The sequence below is a fragment of the Crocodylus porosus genome, unplaced genomic scaffold (genome assembly GCF_001723895.1).
Source record: "Crocodylus porosus isolate Cpor-Errol unplaced genomic scaffold, CroPor_comp1, whole genome shotgun sequence".
In the NCBI taxonomy this organism is placed as follows: domain Eukaryota; kingdom Metazoa; phylum Chordata; order Crocodylia; family Crocodylidae; genus Crocodylus; species Crocodylus porosus.
Genome location: NW_017728911.1, coordinates 36,058,254 through 36,074,894, shown reverse-complemented (window position 1 = coordinate 36,074,894; position 16,641 = coordinate 36,058,254). Strand labels below are relative to the sequence as shown.

The window sequence follows — 16,641 nt, the reverse complement described above, 5'->3', positions numbered from 1 at the left end:
GGGATCACTTGCTGCATGATTGACCCACTGTCCTGCTCTCTAAACCAGTGGGGACTGAGTTGTGATCCAGACCCATGCCTTGGTGCACCCGTAAGAGTCAACAGGATGAAATCTAGCGGCCGCTCTACACAGCCTGCAATGTGCACTGCAGCAGAGCGGGGTGCAGACCAGCCTGTTCATGCTGCACAATAATCCTGAAACCATGAAACGAAGTAAGTTCCTGCACAGTTCCTTCTCAACAATAAAAAAAAATAAAGAGGGATCCCTGTTTGCTCCCTGGGCCTTCTGCACAGTTTTTCTATCTAACAGTAACAGCTTCCAAGCCATCCTATCTGCCTTCCCAGTTAAGACAGTATCATGTTCACACACCCGGTCCATGGGGCTTGCAAAATGATGATATGCAATAGGTTCATACTAAGCAGACTTCCCCCGTGGACATCAGGTGGGATGGCTACTTATATACAAACAGCACAAAGCTGCTAACGGGATCCGGCAATGGAAATTGTGGTTACTCGGCAGCTAACAGGAAGTGTGGGCACCTGATGGGGTAGGCTCATAGCTCTCTGCATATGGCATGGAGATGCTGGTACTTTGATATTGCTGTCCCTCCCCCAACCATTCACAGATTCATAGACATTAGGGCTGGAAGGGACCACAGAGGATCATCGAGTCCAGCCCCGCTCCCCAGGGGCAGGAGGTCAGCAGGGGTCATAGGATCCCAGTAAGACAAAGGCTGGTCTCGTGGCTAAAGCACTGGAGTGGGATTTTCAATCCCTGGTTCAAATGTCAGCTGTACTACTTACTTCCTCTCCCCCACCGCCTTTGCCGAGAGCGTAGGCTCCTTGCAGCAGGGACTATCCCTTCCTACATAGTAGTACAGAGTTTAGTGCAACGGGCTCTGAACACGACCATGGCTGTAGGTGACACTGCCGTAGTAAATACCAGAATCCCAGAGTATGCACAAAACCCCCAACAGCGACTCAGTAACCCTTACATATCTAAACTTCTGCCTCTTCCTGCCCTGAATCCATACCCCTGCCAGCTTGGTTCTTCCAGACAATGGTAGGAACAGAACAGGCCATTACTTAAAGAACAACTGCACTTTTCTGCTCCTGCGTGGAGAGCTGTCTCACTGCACAGGATCGGTGTCAAACTCTGCCCATGAGCATGCAGCAATGCAAGTCCGTCAGGACCCGGGCGCGTGTGTCCAAACCGAGTCTTCTGCAGGGATCCGTAGGGGCTCCAGACTCCATATCTGCCAAGGGCAGGTGCAGCTGGCACTGAAGCCCCCTGCGAGCAAAGTGTAACAAGGGCGTAGGCACGTCCATGCAGTTACTGCAGGGCCAGATTTGAACCTGCAAGTGCCAGGAACAGAGTGGCAGAAGCTGAAGGAAGTAATGGATTTCCATTGACTGGTTTCTCACGCCTTCCTTCTGTCCTCGTCTCCCTCCCTCGGGGGAGCAAGGCTTGATACCCGCTTTGTGCCAACCACCTGCAAACAACTGTAGCCTGCCTTGTTAGTTCACTTGCTGCGAGATTCACCCCGCTCTTCACGCTGTTGGCTCCCGGGGCTGTCATCCACCACTCCAGCAGCTTTCTCCGCTTCTGACTTCCTTAACCGAACGGATGTGGGTGGCTTGAATCATCTGAAGGTTTCTAAACAGAAGGGATCCTTTGCTCACTTCCAGGTCTTCAGAGAAATGCTGCTCCTCACATTGCGTTGTGTTTCAGGGCTTTATGAGGAAAGCAAGTAATAACGGAGCAGGACGAGAGGGAAGGCGGCATGAAAATGCTTGTATTCAACTACTCTCACAGCACAACAAAGGCCCTGTCTTGGTGAGAAGGGCAAAAGAGTCTGAAATGCTTTTGCTACGAGGCCTATTTCAAACAAGGCAACTTCCTCTCTGACTCATCACAGGACAGAAAGGATACGGATGCTTTGGTTGAGCCAGAATGGACATATCCAGTGCTCGTGGTGCCTTACAGACTCGCTGCAATAGGGAAGTGGGCATCTGCGTCAGTCCTCCTCTACCTGCTGTTTGCACAGTCAGACGTGGGTATCGCTTCTCTGCCGCTTGGCTCGGATCAAGTAACTCGGTGGGGGGCATCTGAATCCCAACACCTCTGGGCTTGGGCCTGCATGTAGGATGCCTGCCAATGGATGTGGGAGTATCTGAAGTCCCAGGGTGAGAGCCTGGGATGGAGGATGCTCACTGGTTGTAGCGCCAGACACAGTGCTTAGAGCGCTTGAGTTCTGCCTGCTCAATCGATACGGTTTTTGGACCAAGAGCCCTGCTCCAGCAATATGACTGGGAACCGATTTGGCCGATCCAACCCGGAACACAAAATACGTTAATAAAAAAAAGTGTTAGCCCAGCAGGTGAACAGATCTCAGCACAACTGGCCTGCTTTTTTTTCTCAGAGGCACTCCCCCAACATCCCCTCCCTTTCCACATTCATTTAGCAGGCAGTTGGGACCAGCAGTGGAGAAAAATCAGCGCTGCGGGAAGAGCTCAGCCATCCAGTTGACAGGGGCAGGTTCAAACTGCCCAGCGCAGCATTGAGGCTCCCAAATGGAGACTGTTTAGCTGATATATCTCACCACAGCTGCAATTTCAAAACAGAGAGAGGACAGTTGTGTACATTGGCTTGTTAATTGAAGCCTGGTCTCACATCTGTGGAAGTATGTTGTGTGTCAACATCCCTGCCAGAGTCCCGGCCAAGGGGCGGGGGAAGTTGCAAACAGGGAATGTCTCATTTCTAAAAGCCCTTCGTTTCAGCAAAAGAGCTGGATTAGAAAGTGGCCTCTCTCTATAGCACTGTTTAATCAGCAGCAAGGCATTATGCAGAGAGAGAAACAGGGGAGGTAGGAAGGACCCGTGCTCTAAAAAGGTGCAGGTACCCTGTCATTGCTGGGTTGAGGCTGAACGCAAAGCATGGCTCCTCTGGCCAGGGTAGAAAAGCTTTGGGAAAGATTTCACTCCCTTATTCAGGAGGACTGTCCTGCAGAAATGTGAGATGACTTAGAGGAGATAGGGAGGATTTGATGCTTTGCTACCTACATGATATATGATAGGTTCATACTACACCATCCATTTCCAAGCAGACTTCCCCTGTTGACATCAGCTGGGCTGGTGGCATAAATACAAACAGCACGAAGCTACCAACAGGATCCAAAAAATGGAAATTGTGGATATTCAGCAGCTAACAGGTGGCATCTGATGCGGTGGGCTCATAGCTCTCTGCATATGGCATGGAGATGCTGTTACTTTGATATTGCCATCCCTCCCCCAACCCTTCACAGATTCATAGACATTAGGGCTGGAGGATCATGGAGTCCAGCCCCCTGCCCCAGGGGCAGGAGGTCAGCAGGGGTCATAGGATCCCAGTAAGACAAAGGCTGGTCTCGTGGCTAAAGCACTGGAGTGAGATTTCCACTCCCTGGTTCAAATGTCAGCTGTGCTACTTATTTCCTCTCCCCCACCGCCTCTGCTGAGAGCATAGGCTCCTCACGGCAGGGACTATCCCTTCCTACATAGTAGTACAGAGTTTAGTGCAACAGGCTTTGAACACGACCACGGCTGTAGGTGACACTGCCATAGTAAATACTGAATATACAGACTCCAAGGGTATGCACAAAACCCTCAACAGCGACTCAATAACCCTTATGTATCTAAACTCTGCAGAGGTGAGGAGCTGGCTATGGGCAGACATTTGCGGCCATCGATATCCTCATGAAGATGACTTTGTTTTGTTCAAGGCCCTCTGTGCCCGTCAGATATGCACTGGGAGACACAGTAATTCAGGGCAGGGTGGTCTCAGTCTTGGGCCAAAGAAAAGGCAAAATATTCAGGAAATAAGTCAGAACCGAGATGCCGAAGAATAACAGCAGCTAAAGTTTCATCCCTCGAAGATATCGAAATAAAAGCCATTGCTAGGGCACGGGGGTGAAACTCTATACAGATCCTGCAACACCTGCCCCCAAAGCTGGGGGGTCGCTTGGGCCAGGAAGGCCATGTTGAGCTCTGTGCAGCTGCAGCTGCATCCGCACTTCAGGTGTGCCTATGTTACACCACGACTGCGGCGGTGGCCATACAGTGCTCCGTGCTGCTGTGCACGGGAGCGAGGCAGGCACGACCTGGCTCTCAGACTCGGTGCTAGGGTGGATTGATGAAGGCTTTCCCATGCCAGCACTGCTGCCCGGTGTGGGCTGTAATCGGATCCTGCCCCAGGCATCCTGTGGATGCTATGGCTTGTGGGAATTGATCATAACGCATATTGCGTTTTCCAAGGCATCGCTTTGAGAAACAGTTCTTTGTACCGCGCTTTCAGTGGGACTGGCCATTTTTGCTCAAATGCTGCAAAACACTGAAGTACATGCCTAGGGCCTGGACTGCAGCGGGTTTTAGGCGCTTGCTTAGCATAAGCGCATCCTTAAACAGGGATGCTTTCCTACCCCAGAAAGTGGAGGAGAGTACATGGGCATGCAAAGGTGCAGGCTTTTTCCATCCTTCCCTGCTAAAAGTCTCCGAGACCAACGGGTAAAAGCTTTTGGGGCTGAAAGATTCATGAGGAAAACCTTCTCCTGAGGGACAGCAGCTGTGAAGGAGGACACCTATCTCCCCCATGCGGAGGACATCTACCCTTCTCTCACATTGTGGAAAGAGCTCACAACTGTGTCCATTTGCTGCTCAGAAGCTTAATCTCACAGCAGAGTTGAGCCTCAGAGTCCCCCAGCCCAGCAGCACTGGGCCTTACTTCACGGACACAAGAATCACCCTTGCCTGTTAGCGGTCCAAGGTCTACGAGATACAACGGAGCAGCTCAGACTCTTTCCAGGGGCTGGGGAGCTCCATACACGCACTACCCGGTTCATCACCCTATAACACTGCACACCCGAGCAGGAACGGTGGTATTTCCCGGGTCCCTGCATATGCACGCAGAGACATCCCGCGTGGGCTCCTCCTGCAAGCGGCAGGATTTTAGGGTAAAGAGAAGGACAGTCCTACCTTCTTACCCGAGGAGCGAATTAAAAGGAAGCGATTTTTCCTCTTCAAGAGGGCCCTTAGCTCCTGGCACCTGTCGTAGTTCTCCAGCTCCACCGTTTCAATGCATTTCTGTTCATCCTGTAGGGAAGAGAGGGAGAGAATACAGTCCTTTATAGCATTACACATTGCAATCCATTGTGTACCAAGGCTGGCTGATAGCGATTTGATCTGAAAACCAACTGGATGTAACTGAAAAAAAATCTCTGCAAGAAAACCATCCAAGCACCTTGCTGGAAAAAGGGGCTTCTCTGTAAGCCTCATCTCATTCCCTAAAAGCAGCAACTCGGGTGGATGCTTGTGGCTCTTGTACTTGTTGTAACACTATCAGTCATGATCTCAAAGCTGCTGAACTCAGCGTCCCAGCACCCGCAGGCAAACTGCGCCCCTGTTTGCTACATCTGGAGGAGGCGGCAGACTAGGGCTCCTCCAGGTCTAGCAGGGAGGGAGCCTGGGCAGGGCTAGGGTTCAGCCCAGCTCTCCTGGCTCCTCAGCCTGCATGCAAGAGCGACCCTCGCCTTCCACGCGAACAGGGTCGGTGGTGGCAAAGACAATCCGTCTTTTTCTTATAATGCTACTTCGGTCCCTCCCAGCGTTCAAGGTTGAAATTGTTGGTTTAAAAGCTGGCATCGTCAGTGCTAGTATCTCTTCAGGGAATGTCTATCCCCAGTTGGCGGCCGGCACCTGGCCCGTGCTTTCTAGTGACATAATGTACAGCGTTTCAGTTCAGCGCAGCGGCCCAGAGACAGCACCGCTTTGCCGGATCCATTCAATAAGAACCGCAACGCAGCAGGGAACAGGTATTATTGTTACCGCCATGAGGCCTGCGCGCCCACCTAGGATGGGAGCCCCACTGTACCGAGTGCTATGCAGACATAGCAAGGAGCAGTTTCTGCCCCAAGCATCCACCAGTAGCTCGCAATGACAGCGTAGCAAAACCTTGAACTAGAAAGGCTTGCGCAGAGGGGCACAACAGCAGCCCCAGCAGGCAGCAAGCCAGGACCTTCGTGTGAGGAGTCAGAGAAGCAAAACAGAGGTCTTCGAGGGGCACCCAAGACATGGGCTTCAGCTGGGACTCAGCACCCCATTTCCGTGCGGCACACAAAAAGGTCAGGGTCCAAATCCCAACCTTGTAGCTCGGGCCTCCCACCAAACATACCCCCCAAATATGAGCCCCCCCAAACTGCGAGGCACAGATTCAGCCCCAAGCGGTGTGACTCAGCCCAATCTCTAATTACATTCAGCAGATGACCAAAGAATGGCCCCGAGGAGGAGGGGCGAGGAAACATGTCATTGCCGGGAAGTTGCTGATCAGCTGGAGGCAGGGAAGAGAGAGTTCAGAGGAAAGTGGGCTGCGGGGAGTTTCCTTCATTTACCACTTGATATTTAAGTTGCTGGGGCCAGCTCATGCTAAGCTGCAATTTTTTCATTGCTTTGCAGTGCTGGGAAGCAGAGCTGGCTCCAACTATGCAGCGATGTCTGGGTATGCTATAGCTTTGTCTTTTTCTTCTTAAATTAAACATTTCAGCATGGTGTTTATCCCCTTTAAAAAGAGGAAGGGAGCGACAGGAGCGAATCAAGAGTGGATGTCTTATCGTATGATGTGCAGTAAGGGGCTGATCTCACTCCCACTGAAGCCAGCAGCCAAAACGCAACTGACTCCAAGCCGTGGTGCAGCCCCCAATACAGAGCATCTGCAGAGCACGGGCAGCAAACGTCAGGTGTTCGCACAGGGCCCGGCAGGATCACGATGAGCACGAAGGAAGAAAACAGAGCATTTAATAAACCCCATAAACCAGACAGAGGAGGGCGAGGCCTGCAAGAGGAGTGATCTCATCCTGGCTTTGGTGGATGGCTGCCCGATCCCCAAAGCAGCCGCACTGCTGGCAGACGCCGTGTGAACGTTTACTAGGGGTCAGCACCCAGGTGGACTGCCCACGCCAGGGAGACGGCCACCCGAGGCCTCAGGGTGGCGTCTGCCCCCACCCCATGCCCTCAAGTCCAAGGGCCATATTACTAGCTCCCCCCACAATCTTGCCTGCCTAGAGATTTCAGGCCCCTTCCCTAATCCCCCACCCAGAAACCCTCCTTCTGCGGGGGCTGTGGCTGTGGTAGAGGAGGAGGAAGGCCTGGCAGGTGAGGGAACAACAGGTCTACCATAGCTTCATCCTCCCCCAGGATGGAAACGATGGTCACTGCAGCACTGAGTTTCCCCCAGGAGGGCAGGGGTCAGGGCCACTGAGGAGGACCTGGGGACACAAGGGCTGCAGAAGAGCTCTTTGTGTGGATGCCCCATCCTGGGACACAGGCCTAATTTTTAGGCTGTGGCTTTAGAAATGGGAGTAAATTAGCTGATAAGAGTGGCCTGGATCCATAGAAAGAAGAACTACCCCCTTCCCCCCCTGCCTACAGGTCAAAAAGACCAAGGGAAAGCTGGTTTTGGAGAGCACCTGGGAGTGACTTTCTTAATCTCCAGTACACCATTGCAACGTGCCCATCTCTATCTCTGGGCCCAGCCAGGTCCCAAAAGAGACCCCATGCAATTAATTCTTTATTTCATTTGTGAATATTACGGGCCTAATCCTGAGATGTGCCAGGTGCTGGCAGGCTCTTGGGAGCCATGTACTGCTCAGCATCTCCCAGAATCGGCCATCAGCTCCAAGTTTGGAGAGCCGTCTCAAGCAGGAGCCACCCACCTGTCTCTCCTTCACAAGCCCAGGCATGACTGCATCTCTGGTGTCAGAGGGAAATGAAAATGCTCATTTAATGTTGTGCTACCACATAGGAGGGGCTGATTCAGCTGCCTTCACTGGCACTTGAAGGTTGCACTTTATGCTGCGCTGCAGCTGTTTGGTGCTGTCCTGTTGTACTTTGCTCGCTGGCCAACTACGGTCAAGAGGCACGATACTTAACTCCTGAGATGCAATGCAGGGGTGGTGAATTTTACCCATTCCTCCTTTCTCTTTGGCTTCGAGTGTTTTAGATGTTTTGTTCAATCACCCTTATGTTAACTGGAATAAGAAGCCTACAATAAACACTTTAGCTCCTGGTCCAGGGAAGCACGTAGGCACATGTTGGCAGGCAAGGTTCTTTGGGTAAATCCAATACCTTTCATTAGACCAACTCAGATAGTTGGAAAAATTCTTTGCAAGCTTTCAGGTACAAACACCCTTCATTACAGAGGAAGAGTCCGCAGCTGGAGTTTCCATCCAGGAAGAGCACAGACCAGCTATGACGTTTCCTCAGACTGATGAAGGGTGTTTGTACCCGAAAGCTTGCAAAGAATTTTTCCAGCTATATGAGTTGGTCTAATGAAAGTTATTAGATTTATGCAAAGAACTGCCTGTGTCCTTAGACCAACACGGCTACAACCTGTACCCCTTAGGTACACATGCCATTTGAAATACAAGATCAGCCCCACCACTTGCTCCCATAGTAGACTACTGACAGCGTAAGCATGGATGTAATTTAAGTGCATGACTGGATCAGGTCCTAAGCAGACAGTTGTTAATGCACCGGGCACTTCATTACATGTGCACTGAATCGAAGCACTGTATGTGTATATATAGTGAGGCAAGGGATCCTTGGGAAAATGAGGTTCTTTTCCAAAGAAAACCTTTGTTGTTTGCTTGAAAACTGAATTCAATGTGAACATGAAAACCACTCGAACGCTTTGCCTGAAAACTACCTTCTGTTTGAGCTTGGATTGATGGTTTCCACCAAGAGCAAAAATATTTCTAAGCAAACAGATACTTTCCACCAAAAAAAAAAAACAGTTAATTTAAATGAAAGGCCTCTTCTCCATTAGCCATCTTCAAAAGGAAGTTTTTTTATTTTGTGACACTCCATTGAGGTAGCCTGAGATACTCCGCTCATTTGCAGGGAAACATCTGCCTGAGGATCTCAAAACAGTGAGAAACACAGTATTAAACTTTGGGTTTGCATCACCTCCACTTCACAAATGGGGAAGACACAGCAAGAGGCATTACTCACTTGACTGGCCACACAGGAAGAGCTAGATATAGAGCTAGCACTAGAATTAGAGCTACAGCTCAGGTCCTCTGGCCTCTGACCCTGCTCTTTGCATGCTAGATGATGTCCCCCTCTGCCCTGAATTTACAAACATTATGTGCCTAGTTATTTTGGACTGGACAAGCCAGGGGTAATTCTGAAATGTGATACAGTCTAATCTGCAAAGTGAACGCACAGATTATTATATCCAATTTCTGTGTGGAACTAATGTTATTTTTATTAAGCATGTGATATATATGCTATATATGCATCTGGGGGCAGGGGGAGGTTTGGGTCTCTTTCATGGGGAGGCAAAAAGAAGTGGTAATATCGGCAGAGCCAATGCAGAGATGCACCTAACTTCATGCCATGTCCAAGAAAGCTTGAAACAGTAAGAAACTTCCATAAACCATTCACTCAGGGTGATACAAAAGCCATTTATAGTTTGCCGTAGGGAGAGCACTATATGTTTAAAACAACCTAAAGCCTGAATGAGAGATGCAAAGCCATGGCCACGTTTTAGAGTGAGCTATCTGCAAAATTTCAATCCAGACTAAAATGACAGAAGAGTTTTGTAAATGGTGCTGATCCACTATGGGGCTATTCTTGGGTGCAAATTTTCAACCAGTTACTGGCTACGTTTTCAGCTGGCCTAAACCTTGCTTCCGATTGCGTGTGCCAGTCTTCACACACGTGTGGTTGCACAGCTGGCCTGCTGGTGCACTCAGGGAAACAAGGAGCATTTGTGCCCACAAGAAAGCATCGATTTAGGGAAACGTTAGGAATTCTGGTTCCTCTGCCGTTCACAAGGGGTAAGGCAGCTGGAAGGACTGATCAAGGGAAGAGGTGCCTTCTGCCTACATCATGAGCTTAAATCCAGTGGCCCACAAGTTCCCAGGAGACCAGTGGTCTCCAAACCGGGGCTTGTGGGCAACCATCTGACACAGCTTGCGCCCACAGACAATCAGACTCTCGCCTGGGAGCCAAGTCTGAGGTTGTTCCCCATTCCTGCCTTGCTTGGTATAGTTGTCTGCAGGTCAGTGAAGGCTGGACACTGCAGGAACAGACACGTATGGTTTTCAAGCCCACCCTTGTTGGAGGTCTCCCTAGAGAGGCCTCTAGCAGGCCACCCCTTTGGGGCAGGCTTGACCCCAAGGAGGCACTTGATCCTCCTCTTGCTGTTCCTGTCCTGATTATAAAGAAAGGCCTTCCCTCTCTAGGGATCTTCACCCCGAAGTGTTACAAGTGCAAACTTCTCCATTTAGTAATGTGCAGTTCTGAAAAAAAGCAAGGCAAGCCATGTTCTTTTCCAGTTCTGCATCGAGAGGGATACAGAGGAACGGGGAAGAGGATGGATGAAACTGTGGACTGGGACACAAAAATCAAGGGTTCAACTGTGGGCTGTCCCCCAGATGCCCTTTGTGACCTTGGGCAGGTTGCTTAGCTCTTCTGAACCCAGTTCTCCCATCTGTACAAAGCAGAAAATAGCAGTGCCCTACCTCCCAGGCTACAGGGAAGATAAAGGCATTTATAAATGTGGGCTGCTCTGATAACTATGGTGATGGGACTGTTATAAGCACCTTAAATAGATCACCAAAAATTATCGTTTCCTTCAGTCCGCCTACAGCAAATCTGCATGGCAGCACCGTCTTCATGCACAAACAGATAATATTTGTAGCCATTTCCTCTCCTCAGATATTTTCCTTCAATATAAGCCAGTGTAACAGCCTATAGATACTAACAGGATCCTTCATTGACTATCATGGAATGTGGAAGCTATTCCAGCTCACGGATGCAATTTATTACAGGACGTTACCACAGCCCATGCACTACGCAAGAGCATTATGTCTGAAGGCTGCAGATGCCATTTTCCAGGCTGAGATAATCAACTACCTCCGTGAATGATGGGGGGGGGGTTCCTTCACCTGAGCAGCTGCGGGAATTAATCTCACAGTAAAATGCCTCCTTTCCTCCCACAGCAGTCAGAACCACAGTGGCTCTAGTTTTTAAAGGTGTCACCTTTGCAAAATTCACTTCCTCTTTACAGACCTGAATCTGTGAGGTTTGGAGTGCCTGCACTTGGGCTAGAGTCGTCAGCTGTCCAGGGCACTCAGCAGCGGTCTGGAGGGGCTCAGTCCATTGCGAATTAGGCACAAAAGCCTAATCCTGCAACTGCAGAAATCTCCCCCCACCTCTGCCTAACCTGGCAGCCATCAAGCATTTTATTTGGACTTCTCCTTTAAATGAGCTCACACTTTTTTAAGGCACTGGCTAGTTCAAAACTAAGAACAAGCCTCTTTTTTAAAGCATTGGTTGAGGGGGCCTAATTCCCATTTCCTTTGTCGATTATATCAAACTTTCACCACTAGGCAGCACATGAGAGAAAGAGAAAGGAACAAATGCACTTTTCAGCGTTGCTGTTCCTGGCACCTTCACAATAATACAAGGTGCTCCACTTGAATACTTACTAGCTAAATGCATCTTTTGCTTAACTGCATAGCAGAAGGCCAGTTCCAAATTTCTGCCTCTTGCTTGGATTCCAACAAGCATTGGTTATTCTGCATCTCAATTAAATGCATAAATGGCTTAACTCCTTAGGAATGCAAAACTCTAGAACTTGTGGTTCAGAGACCAACACGGCTACCAAGTATATTAACTGCTTAGGAACATTTTGGCCCTGATGTCTACTTCCTAACTTCATTGCACAATGGGTGAAACCCACTACGAACCATCCATTACAAGGCCGCCCTGTCGCCTTGTCCTCCTTGCTGTATCTGCGGCAGGTTAGGGTGTTCTGTCTTGTAGTTGTGGCAGGGTTGACAGTGTAGTTTTGCTAATAGATTAAACAACAGATGTGAATAGGATGGTTTGGAGAGGGCTGATCCTGCCTCAAGCAGGAGTTTGAACTAGATGACCTCTGGAGGTCCCATCCAGCTTTGCTACTCTATGATAAAGCAGCCATGATCTGATAAGAACTTGTCAGAGTCATAAGGTGGTCTGAGATGCACGGGAAAGAGCCAGAAGGACAGGTGAAAAGGCTGCGTTGCCAGTGAGCATGGTTTCCGCCGGGTGTGGATCAGCCAAGTCCAGGTAATTTCTCAGACATTAAGACGCTATTTAAGCGAGATGTTGGAAGCGAAGCTGGATACCAAGTGAGCTGTTTTCCCAAGCTTGTTCCCTTGACTTATGAACACAAAAATTCTGCCTTGTTTTCAGAGCAGGGGGCACCAGACCCCATCATGCTAGGTGCTGTAGACGCAGAACTGCAAGCGTTTTGCACTCATTTTTCTGGGCCCAACCCTTCAAACTCTTGCACATGTAAGAAGTCCTCCTGAAAGCACAGCAAAAAAGGCCGGCTCCTGGAAACTTTTGCTCACACAGGCAGTCTCACTGAAGCTATACAGGACTGGTCCCTGGGTGCTCATGCATCTTTAAATCTGTCATGAATAGGGACATGGGACAGATTTCACCCAGCTCGTACTTCCCATTTGATGGAAAATGGTACTAAACCGGGCCTTGACATTGGCGCGTGTCAAATCGAGGGGGCTGATCCCAGGAGCGAGCCTGAAGGATGCAGCCCTAGTTTAGCGCTGGCTTTGATGAAATGGAAGGGAGGAGCCACGTAAAATGTGGTAGGGGTCTCCATGGAAGGAGCTCTGCAAAAGCTCCCGAATATACTTTGCACCCAGGAATAGGTAAGCGGACCCCTGAAGAGGCTGGAAATGTGGCAAGCTGGATATCTGACGGCTGTCAAACAGCTGCAAGGATGCCTGTCAGTCACTCCAGCAGCAGGTGGCAAGTCAGTGCATTGCAGTTCAGCTGCATATTTTAGAATAGTAAAAAATTCCATGTCATTGCTTCTTCCCAACCATTTAATCTGCCTTCTCACAGAACTCCAACCCTGGGTCCCCAAAATTTGAACTAAAATATTTAGTATATTCCATTTTTCTTCCATACAGCATGTGCCTTTTCCCCCAAATTCAGCTGCTGGAAACTGCGATGCACATTATAAGCAGGGAAATGCATCACATAGGGCTCTGTCACTGCCAGCTGTGGACACTTGCTCCTTATTCTCCCCTTCCCCCACACCTCCAGGCAAAGTCTCCCATTTCAGAAGCTGCTACTTATTTACTTCCCACTACTTACCAGTATTTTTAAGTAAAGGTCTTTTTTCCCCCTTCATTGTGCCTTTCAAAACCAAGAGGGGAGGGGATTGTATGTGAGAAAATACAGTATTATGTACTGGCTGCTCCATTTAAGAGCACAGCATTGGGACTGAACATGGGCTAGATGCCTGCTCAGCGTATGCACCTACTTAAACTCAGTGCGAACAGTTAAGCAGGCAGTGCTGTCAGTGTTGCGGTGTAACAGCCCCCAGACTGATCATCTCATTTTAAGGGCTTTAATAGTAGCCCCAGCTTGACAGTGGCTTTCCTGTTACTGTTTTGGGGGTAGTTAAAGGTTGACTGTTACTAAAACGAGACGGATACAGTTCCAGTTCCTCTGCAGTTAACTTAGTTACACGTACGGTGCAAAGCACACTGTGGGGCTCAAGGATGCTCTGCACTTTTAAGCCGCTTGTTCACTTAGCTGCTGTGCAGATAACTGGCATTTGTCATCACATAGGCAGCACGCAACAACTTGGGACTGGTGCCATATTATGTGGTGAAGTGAATGCTGCACATATCTAGTCTGCATGAAGGTAGAGCACAGAGCAAATTAGAAACAAAGGAACCGGAGGGAAACAGCTGAAGAGCACTGGAGCGCTTGCTGCCCCAGGCCTGATCCTATTCAGGACTACTCTGGATCGGGCCTATATTTAGCCACGATGAGCTGCCCTTACCTCATCTTCATATACCAGGAGCTTCGTTTTGCATAACAGGATGTAACGATCTTTCCAGATTCCCAAGAACCCTCCGCTGCATTTCTTAACCCAGCCAGCTTTGTCTGCAGTCGGAGCACATTTCGGCTTCTCTGTGACCTCCTCCTTCACACCCTGCATTGACAGTGGGGAAAGAAATGGAACGAAGGGATTAGTATTTGCAGCACTCACCAGGTGCAGTCATCATCAACAGCTGAGCATTGAAAAGACCTTATCAGGAGGGTGACGGGGACCTGCCACTCCAGTCAAAGCTGTTGGCAGGACCTCACAATCCCATTTCCAAAACAGATCAGCATTTGATCTCCAAGTCTGGCCACTTTCCACCCCAGGTGTCCCACTCCAGCCCCATCATTATGCCAAATGCCAGAAGAAACCCCTGCATGGGAGAGAGGAACGAGCCATATTCCCTCGTGGAGTGTCCGCCCTGGGGAAGGAAGTCCGAGGAACAGGCAGGTGCCACACTCCAGAGCCAGTGCATTGGCGGGGACCGGGGAGACAGTGCAATTGCCTATGCCACCTGCCTCCCTGGTGAGCCCCCGCGCTCTCCTTCCAGCGCAGCCTTTCCCTTGCTCCTACTCTCCTGGGATTGCTGCTTAAAAGGAAGTTGAGTGGCTCATAGCCCTCTTGACAGATACCACCTGCCTCTCCAATGGGTGCCTCATGTTTGACTCAGCTCTACCCTTACCCTAGCTAGCAAGGCCTGAAGACTCCTAAGAAGCCTGCTTTCTGCTCCGCTCTCACTGAAGTCAACAGCAAAACTCACATGACTCCATCTACTTTTTGCTCTTTCACTGTTGTCCCTAGGCTTGCTTTGCCTTTCCATTGGCCTCGTCCTCCAGGCACACATGAAGATGCCCCCAGAAGCCCACATGGCAGCATGTACAATGTCCTGCCCTTCTGGGCTGCTGTCAGCCACGCATGGGATTGAGATGTTCTCACCAGCAGTATTTTGGCCGCACGCGATTCAAGAGCCCCAGGCTTTGCTCCAGAGATATAGCAGGATACTTCAGCACACAGGGCAGAGAGAGAAGCGTGGGCGGGGGGGGGATTATGCTGACCACTGGAGAGCAGGGGAGAAGGAGAATAAGCTTACCTGCCCCTGCTCACTGTGCTTGGATGACAGCTGCCACCGCTCCTGCTGTAGCAGCCTGCACTTACGCTGCTGCAGCTGAGGCATGGGCTCGCTGTACGCTGGGGCAGCAGCCTAGCTGATGCAGACTCCAAGGGACCACTTTTGATACCCTGCTCGCTCCCTCCCACCAAATATGCTGCTGGGCACAGGGCTGCAGCTCTCATGGCAAAGCCTGGGGGGTACATGCCACTTGCCTCATTCAGCCCTTTCCCCTACAGATACACTACGGGGCACGGAGCTGTGCTTGCCTGACTCTATGGCTGAGCTGCCCCTGCCTTGGAAAAGTCTCCCAGGGGCTGGGGAAGGAGGTGGCCATACTGGTGTCCCCTTTAAGTTCGTGCCCCTCTCACCTTGCCCTAGTCACACTACTGCCTTGCTCTCTACACTCTGTGGTTCCTTGAATCCGAAATGCAGATTAACCTCAGGAGCAGGCAGGCTTGCACTGGCATTGGCAGGGCTGGCAAGAGGAGGAAGTTTGAACCAAGAGTTCCCTTTATTTGGTGCATTTTCACAGATGTTGCAAGCCCGGGTTTCTGTCCCTCATGCTCTGATTTGAATGCTCACCTCCCCTTTCGACACACTGCCAGCCCCCTGCTTTTCTCAGCATTTGAGTGGCTTCGAAAGCCTGGAACATCCTGACAACAGTGCCCACACACAGACCTCTCTTTGCTGGCAAAGAGGAGGAGGATCATCTGCCCTTGTGGCATCACAGGGTTGGGGGTGAGATGGTCTCTGTAGCAAACCCCACTGGCCTGGGGAACATACAGGAATACAGACTGCAGAAAGCAAGAAAATCCAGCATTGCTTGAAAGACCTTGCTCTGTTTCCAGGTCTCAGCAGCACTGTCGGGCAGATCCCGTGTATGCTCTAGTCCCAGCTGCTGCATTAAGACACCTCTTCTGCGTATTCCCCAGGCTAGTCTTAGTTTCCACTACTTAGACAAAGAGACATCACTGTCCGTCTGTGGGGGTGGGCTGCAGACAGCTGCTGCTGGCGAGGTTTCTCAGGCACAAACCGCTCTGCTCCAGAGCAGCGCAGCCCAACTCCTATCTCCCATGCGCTAGTTCTACCTTGCACCAAGCACAATGAAGTGACTCCTGCATCTCACCAGCACCAGGGAAATCCCCACTGGACCTCCAGTGTTAGAGCCAAGTTGCTTGTTCCAAGAGCTTGTGCGCAGGTGTTGGGGACGTACCCCCCAGCCCCAAATGTTCCCATTTAGCTCCACGCTCAGGAAGAAGCAAACTTCTGAGTCTTAGGATTTGGGGTGGGTATATGGGCCACAGCTATGGGGAGCGTGCAGAAGCACTACATAAAGTAGACCAGTCCAGGGGGTCACACTTTCTTTCCTGAGCCCATCCATTTCCAGACCTAATGCAAACAGGGACCATGTTTCTTCCTTAATTTAAAAAAAACAAAAACAAACTGCAATACCTGACGCCCACTATTTTTTAAAGCAGGGAGAAGGAAACTCATGGGCGGGTGGGGTGAGTGACCTGCTAGATGGCAAAACACGCTCTAGCTTCCACTGCGATGGAAGAGGAGCCCTCCTTACAAACAGAGCCTCTCCA

The 16,641-nt window shown here is 50.3% G+C and overlaps 1 protein-coding gene across 1 annotated transcript in view; it reads right to left on the bottom strand.

The window, feature by feature from the left end:
- PLEKHO2 (pleckstrin homology domain containing O2) overlaps positions 1-15,115 on the bottom strand; it is a 31,224-nt gene extending 16,109 nt beyond the window's left edge. The window contains exons 1-3 of the mRNA XM_019533188.1: positions 15,032-15,115; positions 13,900-14,052; positions 5,010-5,126 (exon numbers count right to left, since the gene is read on the bottom strand). Of these exons, the coding sequence (XP_019388733.1) occupies positions 5,010-5,126; positions 13,900-14,052; positions 15,032-15,115 (354 nt within the window). The remainder of the gene's footprint in view (positions 1-5,009; positions 5,127-13,899; positions 14,053-15,031) is intronic.
- Between the last annotated feature and the right edge of the window lie 1,526 nt (positions 15,116-16,641).